This window comes from Osmerus eperlanus, chromosome 20, assembly GCF_963692335.1.
Source record: "Osmerus eperlanus chromosome 20, fOsmEpe2.1, whole genome shotgun sequence".
In the NCBI taxonomy this organism is placed as follows: Eukaryota; Metazoa; Chordata; class Actinopteri; order Osmeriformes; family Osmeridae; genus Osmerus; species Osmerus eperlanus.
Window position 1 is genome coordinate 13,833,217 of NC_085037.1, and position 12,276 is coordinate 13,845,492.

Sequence of the window (12,276 nt, forward strand, 5' to 3'; positions counted from 1 at the left end):
TCAGAAATGGTAGCTTTGAGTGCACCAGCGCTGCCTGTACCAGCACAGCGCTGTTCTTTCTCCTGTTCTTACTTACTACTCGATTGTTTGATGTTTGCGAGTTTCCCAACATCATCATCCTCGCCAGCTCACCAAAGCTTGTCTAGCCGGACTTACGAAGGATACTATACCTCAGCAAGTATTACAGGCCACAGGAACTAAAACTGCATAGAACATGTACAAATGGAAAACACCAAAACCATAGATTAACAGAACTATTTATTCTGAAAAACATTTTCCCCCCAAAAAAAGAAAAGAAAAAAAGAAAACGTTGAAATTATAGTTGGGTCTGGATTTTTTGTCTAAAAATAAAGCTTTGCCATCGCTTGTAGGAATTTCTTCTTCCTCTTCTGAGCCGCCAGCTGAAGGACGTCCTCGGGGTTGCTGGCGTTCAGCTCCGTCTGGCCAATAGCCTGGATCTGAGAATCACATGAGAAACATCATCTGAGAAACACACAGTCACATGAGAAACATCATCTGAGAAACACAGTCACATGAGAAACATCATCTGAGAAACACACAGTCACATGAGAAACATCATCTGAGAAACACACAGTCACATGAGAAACATCATCTGAGAAACACACAGTCACATGAGAAACATCATCTGAGAAACACAGTCACATGAGAAACATCATCTGAGAAACACACAGTCACATGAGAAACATCATCTGAGAAACATCATCTGAGAAACAAAGCAGTTCAAATCTCAAAACATCATCTACGAAGACGAGCACTACGAACTAAAACAATTGAAAAGGTGTTTTGAAAGCATGTAACTTACAGCTATTTGTCTCTTCTCACTTTCACCTCTTTTATGGTGGATGTCTTTTGTTGTTGAGGACATAATAACCAAAACAAATCTGTAATTCCCTCTAAATCCCATATATCACTGTCAATTGATGTCTGTAAAGGGTTCATTGAGAAGGATACTGGTGAGATACTCGAGGATGGTCACATCCCAGATGTAGTCGTACAGCGTGTCCATGGCATCGTGGCTGGAATGAAACAAGAAGAATTATGAAGAGCTCTTGATTAATCATCTGGACCTTTTCCCCAGTGGAGACATACCACACCTGTTTTGTTCTTGAAGAGCTTTGAAAGCTGTCATGTAGTCCACCTCTCTTAAGAACTGGCAGAGCACAGCAACCTGGGAAACATGAGGTATACACATCACATATATATCCTCAAGTGTCAGAGTGAGAACATGGAGCAGCTGAGGCGGAGGGTCAGACCTGTGTGTGGCAGTTCATCATCGAGCAACACTTGATCATCCTCTTCAGGACCTGCAACATATGGGCACCACGTCAAGAACCCTGTTCCACATCAGCCCCTGGCATGTCCTGGGTACCCTAGCATGTCCTGGGTACCCTAGCATGACCTGGGTACCCTGTCATCAATCAGCATCCATCAATCCAGATTCTCTAGTATCTACAGCTGGGTTTCATTACACTTTCTGAAAACTACAAGCCAGTCCCATCCCAATGTTTATGACTCATAATTAACGGCTGCATCCTCAGTTATTAAAACAAACTTTTGTGTATATTATACAGAAACGGTATAGATGGAGGTGCTACGCAGCCCCCCTCCTCCACAGCACGGTCAGGGCTGTACCTGGTCGCTGTACACGTCACTGGGGACGGTCTTGGTGAAGAAGTCGGAACAGACCGCCCCAGCCTGCAGGTAGTAGTGCAGGGCAGCAGAGTACTGGTTAGTAACTGCAGACACAAAATGGAGGACACGGGCATTGTCTAAAGTTTCACTCGACAGTGAAGCTTAGCTCTTCAGAAAGTGATGGCGAGCTCCCGGGGTCGTTGTCCTACCAAAGTAAATGTCTGCCTGTGTGACGATCCAGGACTGGCTGTTGGGGTTCAGAGTCAGAGCGTAGGAGACCAGTTCCTTCACAGTCACCGCTACAGCTTCCACATCCACCGCCTGAATGCTGCACACACACACACACACCTCAGCGTAATCAGTAACTGGAAATGCTCATATTCAGTGACTCACAAGTGTCTGATCTTGTAACACATTTTGAGAAGTCTGTGTGAAACCCTCATTCATAACTTTTGCTGTTCTGTCAGACTAGAGGAGGTGCCGTGTGGCCTGAGCTCTGAGGAGAGGAGGGTCGTACTTGGAGAGAGAGGCAGGCCAGATGGAGAGGTGTTCAGCTGTCACTTCATTAACAATATCATCCTGAGGAGAAGAAATTAGCCTCTGTTAAACAACACTCAGCTGGAGCAGGTGTAAACAAGCACTGGTCAGGTGCTGGGACGTTTTTGAAATGTTCCTGGTTAACGTATTTAACCAGGAAGTCCCATTGAGATGCAAGATCTCTTTTACAAGGGAGACCTGGCCAAGATAACAGCAGCAATAATATGTCAATACATCACATAGTCCACACACTAACACACCACCTACATGATAATAAAAGTGCATGTATATGGATACACAGAACATCACACAGAACCAGGAGTTTCTGCTACCTACCCGAACCATGCTGTGCAGTCGCACTAGCAGGGAGATGAGGGTGGTCAGAACCAGGGGCTCCTGGAAGGAAATCAAACAAGGACTTTAAACTCGAGACTCTAACAATCACATGTATGGTGTATACATCCAAACAGCTGCCCTCATTCACTCACCCTCAACTTCTTGACAAACGTGATGAATTTGCTCCTAGATTCAGCAAATCAAATTGAATATTTAGAAAGCAGTTTGTAGAACAGGAAATGAGTTGTGCAAGACTTTACACACAATCTCTGAACAGACTACAACTGGATGGGCATGGTGTGTATTAGGTTTGTTCACACTGCCCAAACAAACACCAACAGCCACCAGTTACTGGCTGAGCCTCTGTACCTGGTCATGATGCCCATGGTGGAATCCCTCTGCTTGATGAGGCAGACACGGCTGTCGCTGGCTCTCTTGTGCTGCAGAGACACGCTGCAGATCTGCACCACCACCTCCCACAGCTCCTTAGCTGTGCGCCGGCTCTCTTTAGGACCTGGGAGCTCCTTACAAGTGGAGGCCAGCAGCTGTCCCAGCTAGGGAAATGGAGCGGGGATACAAATGTATGTGTCTCACGGTTAGAACAGAACTACATGATTGATATCACTTGTGTTCTGAACAGAATGACCTCATCATTGTTTACAGCCATTCCTCGGCACCGGGGGAGTTCAGGTGACAGAGACGCCTGGGGACTTTACCTTGATGTAGGGGTTGTTCATGACCAGAGACTGGGGCACCTGGAGGGTGAGGTAGTCGTTCTCTCTCCAGTTCAGCATGAACGCCACACACTGCTCTCCCACCACCTGTCTGAGCGGAAGGTCTGCCACAGGAAGACACACAGACCTCAGTCTCACTGTACACCACAGCTGCAGCTGTTGGGTTAAAACCACCTTCTGCTCACAACAAATCGTACATTTATCAAGATTTGTGAATTTAACATTTAAAAAGCCTTCTCTCTGTCCCCTTCTACCCACCATGAATCCTCATCTCCAGGTATCCCCGGACCCTGCTGGCCAGGTCAGGCGGGGGTCTGTCCCTGCAGCCCTCGGCAGCGGCGCTCTCATGGGCGCGCACCTCCAGCAGCAGCATCTCGTTCAGCATCACCTGCCGCAGCTTGGGGGAGAACTCAGTCACCTGCTCCAGACAGGCGGAGAACAGCAGCCGCGCGTGGCCAAAGTCCTGAGGTAGGAACACAGTCACAGGTAACACAGGTCATACATAGTTACACACACAGGATCACTCTGTTAAAGACTCACATACACTCCTGAGTCCTTCCTTCTTATTTGATGGAAGACACACTGACCTTTATGGTGATGCAATGGAGACCTTTAGCCATCAGGATGTACACCAAGTCCTTGGTGAGGTTGTCTTTGATGCTGAGAATCACGTTGATGTAGTCAGGAGGAACCTCCCACTGTGAACACAAGGACCATCCAATCAGAAGCTAGCCCCCAGAGGGAAAAACACTGCTGTTCATGGGCGATTTCACTTCATCATCCGGCGTGTTGACTTCTGACCTTGGCGTTGACCCTCCAGAAGGGCCGCTGGGCAATGCCGTGCAGTTCGATGAGGATCTGGCGGATCCTGCGAGGGTCCAGGGACAGGATGAGCTGCTGTTCCAGCTGGCCCATGTTCACGCTGGCCGAGGCTGGGAACACACAACACAAACATCTCAAAAGGAGACACGCTGAAATATGTAGTCTCTTCATCTGCATTTTTCATGCTTTTCCAGGACAGTTTTAGGTGACGTGTGACAGGACAGGCAGGGAGACAGGTGTCCCCAGCTGGAGAGAGACAGGTGACCCCAGCTGGAGGGAGACAGGTGACCCCAGCTGGAGGGAGACAGGTGACCCCAGCTGGAGGGAGACAGGTGACCCCAGCTGGAGGGAGACAGGTGACCCCAGCTGGAGGGAGACAGGTGACCCCAGCTGGAGGGAGACAGGTGACCCCAGCTGGAGGGAGACAGGTGACCCCAGCTGGAGGGAGACAGGTGACCCCAGCTGGAGGGAGACAGGTGACCCCAGCTGGAGAAAGACAGGTGACCCCAGCTGGAGGGAGACAGGTGACCCCAGCTGGAGGGAGACAGGTGACCCCAGCTGGAGGGAGACAGGTGACCCCAGCTGGAGGGAGACAGGTGACCCCAGCTGGAGGGAGACAGGTGACCCCAGCTGGAGAAAGACAGGTGACCCCAGCTGGAGGGAGACAGGTGACCCCAGCTGGAGGGAGACAGGTGACCCCAGCTGGAGAAAGACAGGTGACCCCAGCTGGAGGGAGACAGGTAACCCCAGCTGGAGAAAGACAGGTGACCCCAGCTGGAGGGAGACAGGTGTCCCCAGCTGGAGGGAGACAGGTGACCCCAGCTGGAGGCTGAGGTGAGGAGGGACAGGGCATCTCACCGGGGATGTCGTAGAAGGAAGGGAGGGGCTTAGCGCTCAGGTTGACGGTGGCTGAGCGCTTCCTCATCTGCTCCACCAGGGCCTTCCTCTCCTCCTCCCGCAGCAGCTCCAGGAACAGCTTGTGGGATGACACCACAAACACCAGGGGCAGCTCCTCCAGGTTCTCACACAGGGTCCTGTGTGGGGTGGGAACTGCGTTAAATAGTGTTGGATGAACAGGACTCATCATGCAGCAGTAAGACACACAGGCACGACATCCAGAGCTCAAGCACACGACTGTCGTCCTAGAGACTCAACGCTCACCTGAGAAAGATGGCCATGTTCCTTCTGGAAGTCTCTGTCTGGCGCTCCTGGTCTAACGACTTTGTGCACACCTGCAAGGACAGCGAGCAATACACATGAGGTGGCCCAGTCCAGACATGTTGTAGTGGGGCGTGAGGCAGACATGTTGTAGTGGGGCGTGAGGCAGGCTGGGTGTTGGGGGCGTGAGGCAGACATGTTGTAGTGGGGCGTGAGGCAGGCTGGGTGTTGGGGGCAGTGAGGCAGGCTGGGTGTTGGGGGGCGTGAGGCAGGCTGGGTGTTGGGGGCGTGAGGCAGGCTGGGTGTTGGGGGCGTGAGGCAGGCTGGGTGTTGGGGGCGTGAGGCAGGCTGGGTGTTGGGGGCAGTGAGGCAGGCTGGGTGTTGGGGGCAGTGAGGCAGGCTGGGTGTTGGGGGCAGTGAGGCAGGCTGGGTGTTGGTGGAGTGTGAGGCAGGCTGGGTGTTGGGGGCAGTGAGGCAGGCTGGGTGTTGGGGGCAGTGAGGCAGGCTGGGTGTTGGGGCAGTGAGGCAGGCTGGTGTTGGGGGCAGTGAGGCAGGCTGGGTGTTGGGGGTGTGAGGCAGGCTGGGTGTTGGGGGCAGTGAGGCAGGCTGGGTGTTGGGGCAGGCTGGGTGTTGGGGGCAGTGAGGCAGGCTGGGTGTTGGGGCAGGCTGGGTGTTGGGGACAGTGAGGCAGGCTGGGTGTTGGGGGCAGTGAGGCAGGCTGGGTGTTGGGGCAAGCTGGGTGTTGGGGGCAGTGAGGCAGGCTGGGTGTTGGGGGCAGTGAGGCAGGCTGGGTGTTGGGGGCAGTGAGGCAGGCTGGGTGTTGGTGGGGTGTGAGGCAGGCTGGGTGTTGGGGGCAGTGAGGCAGGCTGGGTGTTGGGGGCAGTGAGGCAGGCTGGGTGTTGGGGGCAGTGAGGCAGGCTGGGTGTTGGGGGCAGTGAGGCAGGCTGGGTGTTGGGTACCTCCAGGATGAAGTCCACCAGGCTCCTGCTGGGCTTCAGCAGCAGGCGCAGGAAGCGCACGCTGAGCAGCTCCCCCTGCAGGGCGTCCCGCACGGCGTTACACACACACAGCCTGCCACACACCTCGTCCAGGCCCCGCTCACTGCACGCCCACGGGACACACAGGACACACAGGACACGCATCACAAGGGTTTACATGCTTCCTCTGACAGCCTTTGGATGGTGAACTTGTGTTTGAAACTGATATCCAGGGATAATGATTGTGTTCCTTACCCCTGCTGGACTTTATGCAGGAACTCTCTCAGGACAGACTGTCTGAAATAATTGGGCAAGCTGCGAGATATGTTGTCTTTGATGAATGCCTCTATTAGTGCCTGTTGAGAGGAGGGAGAGAGAGCGCATGTGAGACCAGAAAGTTTCAGACTTTCTTCTAAATCTTTTTTCAACCCTTCAAAACTGCTTTCAAGTCAGATCTAACGGGCTGGTTTCAAGTCAGATCTAACAGGCTGGTCTCAGGTCAGATCTAACAGGCTGGTCTCAGGTCAGATCTAACAGGCTGGTCTCAGGTCAGATCTAACAGGCTGGTCTCAGGTCAGATCTGAAAAGGCTGGTCTCAGGTCAGATTTTTTCAACCTTTCAAAGAAGTAATCTAAATATTTTTTCAAAACTCTTTTCAACCTTTCGAAACTAGTATCAGGCAGGTCTCAGGTCAAAAATGTTCAACCTTTTGAAACTTTTTTACAAAAATATTTTTTTTACCTTTCTAAACTGGTCTCAGGTCATAACAGGCAGGTCTCGGGTCAGAATTTTTCAAACTTTCGAAACTTATTTTCAAAAATAATTCTTCAACCTTTCAAAACTTTCTTCAAAATATTTTCTTCTAATCCTTTCTTTGACCTTAGGAAGCTTTTATTTAAAAACATTTTTCGAAAATATTTTTTTGAGGCTGCAGTAATTGTACTGAGCACTGGACTGTTGGAAAAAATCAACTCATGCGACAAACCTGCCGTACCCCGTCCAAATCCGGCTTAGTGCATAGTCAGAAAAACTGACAACATTTTATCGACCCATGCTTCACAATTATACAGTGCTAAACATTTTAGGCCCGAGTGCCCAGCCCTACTGAAAGGGCTCAGCCTGCACATGCAGACCTGGTGGTTGTGGGCTCTGATGAGGCTGTTGATCTGTCCGTAGGGGCTGAGCTGGGTGTCACTGGGGTCAGACGTCAGGGCCCTGCATGCGTTCCAGTACCCCGCCAGGCGCTGCTCGTCCAGGTGACAGTGCAGCGCTGTGTCCAGCTGCAACACACCACCAGGACATGAGACACACACACACCACCAGGACATGAGACACACACACACCACCAGGACATGAGACACACACACACCACCAGGACATGAGACACACACACACCACCAGGACATGAGACACACACACACCACCAGGACATGAGACACACACACACCACCAGGACATGAGACACACACACACCACCAGGACATGAGACACACACACACCACCAGGACATGAGACACACACACACCACCAGGACATGAGACACACACACACCACCAGGACATGAGACACACACACACAGAGACACACACTACCTTCAGCAGCAGTTCCCTGGTCTGTCTGAACTGGTCCCTGGCCTTCTCGTAGGCCTGTTGGTCTGTGCAGCCTTGCTGGAAGAAGATCCCCCCCAGGTCATAGTGCACCTGGAACACAGCAGCCAGAACACAACGCTTCAGTCACAACTATGGAGGTTCTGAATGATCTGTCTGCAGAGCGCAGCACAGCCCGACACTCACCTGACAGTGCAGCTCGTCAGCGCTGATACGGAGGCCGGCAGTGGAGGACTCTGTCTCTCCGTTGGAAGTGCTGGGGTCGGCGGCCAGCAGGTCCAGGGTCCTCACGGTGTGGACGTACAGGTCCTTCTTGAGCCCCAGAGCTCCCTCTAGCACCATGATGGAGTCTGACGCCTGCTCCTTCAGCTGCATGTTTCACCACACAAAGATGTTCCTGCTCTGGTCAGACTCACGGATGAGTCTATTCTAAACTGTGGAGCTCCCTACCTGCTCCCGTCAGAAACGCTTGGCCATTTGAAGAATTTGCTTCAAAACGTACCTTTTCAGGTTTTTCAACCGTTAATGTGATTGTGTCTGTTCTTATTGTTATTGTATGTCATGTTTTATTCTATTAATTTTTACTGTACTGTAGCGCTTTGAGTGCAATAAAAGTGCATTACAAATGACATGTATTATTATTTCTTTGTTTGTCCCTAGAGAGCGTAGCCCACTCACCACTCCCAGGATATTCTCTGTCAGCTCCTTCTCCTGCTGCACGATATTCAACCTATGAAACAGAAAGCGATCAAATGAAACTCAGCAGTAAACATGTCGTCTTATCTCCTGGTGATGTCTTGTGCTGGTGAGAAGGAGGATGCAGAACCTACATGTTCATCTGATGAGGCCCAGGCTTGGCCTGCTTCTCTGGGAAACTGTTCAGCACGATGGTTCTGATCGCCCTTTGAGAGACAGGACATTAACCGTGGTGAGATAGTGTTAGTGGTGACAGAACATGTTGATGGAACAAGTAGCAGTATCAGCAACACACTACAGTACAGGGGGAGATTTGAACCTCTTGATCTCATATTTCATGAGCCCTGTTTCCTGTTTGTTGTGACACACCAGCGGTTGTAGATGATGACAGCCATGGCTGTGGTGGGGGGCAGAGTGGAGAGGTCCAGGTCCACATGCTTCACCCCAGGGGGGACCTTGCTCACACACAGGAGCTCGTTCAGTAACATGTTCAACACTGGGATAGTCAAGCTGAGGGGGAAAGACAACACAAAGTACTTTAACATAGGACCTTGATCCACTGCCTTTGATTCCATCAGGAGCAACATCACCTGAATGAAATTCAGTGACCTCCCTCATCTACACACCCTTTCTCCAGCACGTCCAGATCCCACTTCAGGAAAGCTGCTACTTTGAGAGCTAGCAGCTTCAAAGTGCGGTTCCTGCGGTTGTCTGCGGGAGGTTGCACTTGGTTCTGCTCGTTTACCGAAGGCTTGGTAGCCTGTTCAAGGAACTGAATGATGAGCTGTACCGGTGCTGGGTCTGAAAACAAACGGCCAATAATCAGTCAAACGGTTTCTTTGCTGTGAAATTACTAGAAGTTATGAAGAACATGTGTGCAGACCTGATCTTGGCTTCAGCAGGTGACTCTCCAGTAGCGACTCATCCAGGAGGAACTCAAACCAGGAGACCTGAGGAGGAGTGCTTGGTCGGCTACCGCTCACGGCCACACGGTCCACCGCCTCGGCGCTCATTTTCTAAGACTGAGTCAGACCACTGTACTGGAGATTGTTTTGATATAAGGAGACAATGATCAAATGCACGTGTATGGGTAGGCACGAACGGAATCCTGTCTTCCTTGTTAGGCTAACTGGCTCGCTAGTTAGCACAAACTGATACCGGGAACGTCCACAACACACGCATAGTGCTCTTTTGTCTCTCAGACTCTGGCATTCATTCAAATAAAACGGGAGCTTATGTTTGCAAACTCGAAAGCTTACTTAAAAGTGTCTTTAAACAAATGCAGGAAGCATGGTTTATGAATATTATTCCAAGATGTATAATTCACAAGATGTTTGTGTTTCACTGTCTGACGGAACTTCTTAGACGTCACATCCTGACGTCACGTCCGGTTACGACTTCAAAAAGTTTGTACCGCCCTCATTCTGTCATGATCAAGATAAACCTTGTAAATATTTAGCCCAATAAAATATCACACATCGTATCCTTAATCCAGATTGTTTGTCAGTGGAACACTAACAGCTTTCTGTTAAATGTGATCTTTGAGGTCATAAAGTTCCTCTTGTTACTGTGTGAAATTATTGACCAAGCTTCGTGTTTTCTATTAAAGGTCACATTTACGGGAGACAAACGGCTTTGACAATTTCTTCAAAAATGCATAGAAAAACTTTAGTAACTTCATCACCATAGATTTTGAATACACTGAGCAAGTCAGTGTCAATTTATAATTTAACACTGAGATTTCCGTTAAAAAATAAACAGATGTAACAGCTTTGCAAATGTCACTGTAGTTCTGTACATAATGACAAGTTTGAGACAAACATAAAACATTGCGTATAAAACAACTCCATAATGGCATTGCAATTTAAAATGCGCTCTATGAATCTACTCAGGATCTTGTTATCATTAAAAGGCAATTTTCAAACATGGCCATGACCTGTTTAAGATGTTAGCTTAAACGCCATCGTAATTTACACTTTTTAAATTTGCTTTGAGCGATTCACTCAGGTACAGACCGCAAGAGAGTTCCAGGTTGACCTACATTTACAATGCCAGTTTTGCAGATTTGCAAGAGCAAAGCCTGGACTACCAGAAGGCATGAAGAAGACACGGCCTGAGAGAGAGCATTGCAGCATGGGTAGCCTCGGAGCCCGCCCTCGCTACCCCCTCGTGAGACTTGAGCTCTTCTCGACCTCACAGCCCCTCTCCCTCTCACATCCACAAGCAGAGACGCTGAAAACAAGATAACACCACAGACAGCCATTTTAAAACCAAACTGTAAAATCACTGACACATTCATTGATTCACATTGATATCCAGTTTGGATGTGCCAAGAAATCTCACGATATTCACATAAAAGTCAGTCAGCCTCGAATATCAAGTCATCAATGTCCCAGGGGGATGAAAGTGGGCTAGAGACAGGATATTCAACTCGACTCTGACAGCACCAACTGCCGACGAGTATTGCATTGCACTGTGGTTGAGAGATGCTGCAAAGACACAGAAAAGTTCCCAGGCTGTTTGTACTGAGAAACTTGTGTCAGTACTGGAAGGAGATGACAGAGTTGACTTTGTAGATGTGATAGGAGCGGTTCCAGAAGACTCTGGTGAAGTAGTTGGTGTAAGGAGAGTAGTTCAGCTTGATCTCGTGACAGAAACGGCCGTGTTTGGAAAACGAGTACATCTCTCCTTTATCATACACCACCTAGTTGTGTAGGAAAAATACAGAACAAGAAAAAAACATTAAGTAAGAGATCATTTTTCAGTGACACGTAGATTGAGTTTACCTACCCTACACTAGCTAGGCAACTCACAAGCAGGTTTCAACAGCTCTGTGCATGTTAAGCTTGGCTACATCTGAAGTGCATGTTTAGCGTGGCTATGTCTGAGGTGGGAGGGGCTACGTCTGAGGTGGGAGGGGCTACGTCTGAGGTGGGAGGGGCTATGTCTGAGGTGGGAGGGGCTACGTCTGAGGTGGGAGGGGCTACATCTGAGGTGGGAGGGGCTACATCAGAGGGGGGGGCTACATCTGAGGTGCATGTTTAGCGTGGCTACATCTGAGGTGGGAGGGGCTACATCTGAGGTGGGAGGGGCTATGTCTGAGGTGGGAGGGGCTAAGTCTGAGGTGGGAGGGGCTACATCTGAGGTGGCTGGTCGTACTTACGTGGCCGTTGGAAATGTCCAGCAGGTCTTTGATCCGACAGCCTTTGGTGTGGCTCAGCTCATTGCACAAAGACTCCTCAACGATGACGTAGTTAGTCTTGTGGGAGGTCAAGATCTTGTAGATGTCCTCTGCAGATCTCAGAGCATACACCTGATGAGTCTGTTGGGGAACAGAAGTTAAACGTAACTCTCCTGGTTCAGGAAGACTCATTATCAGGTTCACAGAAGCACATAACTCCATAAATCGTCTTACGATTTATGGAGTTATGTGCTTCTGTGGATACGGATAATAATAACAATACTGTATTTATTCAGCAGACACTTTTATCAAACACAGGGGGATTTGAACCTGTGACCTGTTTCCCTGCAGTCGAATCCTCTAACCAACGAGCTGCAGCCATCCTGGCTGTGGGGTTACTCACATCCTCGCTGCTCCGGAGCAGGTGGATGTCTGAGAAGAGGGGCAGGCTGGTCACAGTCCAGCCAGAGCACAACTTCACCGTCCCCAGCAGCTGAGGGCTCCCTGCAAACACCGCTGCCATGGGGGCCTGCGTCCTGGACAGGAAGTGCACGCACGAGACAGGAAGGAGGAAC

General features: G+C 50.0%; 2 protein-coding genes across 2 annotated transcripts in view; both read right to left on the bottom strand.

The window, feature by feature from the left end:
- Nucleotides 1–46: 46 nt before the first annotated feature.
- Nucleotides 47–9,990, bottom strand: ints8 (integrator complex subunit 8). Its single transcript, XM_062486544.1, has 27 exons — nucleotides 9,404–9,990; nucleotides 9,147–9,321; nucleotides 8,890–9,030; nucleotides 8,655–8,726; nucleotides 8,503–8,554; nucleotides 8,011–8,193; nucleotides 7,810–7,917; nucleotides 7,351–7,497; nucleotides 6,473–6,573; nucleotides 6,200–6,341; nucleotides 5,244–5,314; nucleotides 4,941–5,116; nucleotides 4,062–4,192; nucleotides 3,848–3,958; nucleotides 3,519–3,723; nucleotides 3,243–3,364; nucleotides 2,896–3,080; nucleotides 2,679–2,712; nucleotides 2,527–2,586; nucleotides 2,171–2,232; nucleotides 1,863–1,981; nucleotides 1,654–1,757; nucleotides 1,275–1,325; nucleotides 1,116–1,189; nucleotides 973–1,037; nucleotides 824–867; nucleotides 47–458 (listed from the first exon to the last, which is right to left on the bottom strand). The coding sequence occupies exons 1-27, from the start codon at nucleotides 9,531–9,533 to the stop codon at nucleotides 342–344; spliced, it is 2,982 nt and encodes a 993-aa protein (XP_062342528.1). The 5' UTR covers nucleotides 9,534–9,990; the 3' UTR covers nucleotides 47–341.
- A 216-nt stretch (nucleotides 9,991–10,206) lies between these two features.
- LOC134006991 (probable C-mannosyltransferase DPY19L4) overlaps nucleotides 10,207–12,276 on the bottom strand; it is a 5,564-nt gene continuing 3,494 nt past the window's right edge. Inside the window, exons 11-13 of the mRNA XM_062446105.1 lie at nucleotides 12,105–12,266; nucleotides 11,684–11,842; nucleotides 10,207–11,224 (exon numbers count right to left, since the gene is read on the bottom strand). Coding sequence (XP_062302089.1) covers nucleotides 11,060–11,224; nucleotides 11,684–11,842; nucleotides 12,105–12,266 — 486 coding nt within the window. The 3' untranslated portion in view covers nucleotides 10,207–11,059. The remainder of the gene's footprint in view (nucleotides 11,225–11,683; nucleotides 11,843–12,104; nucleotides 12,267–12,276) is intronic.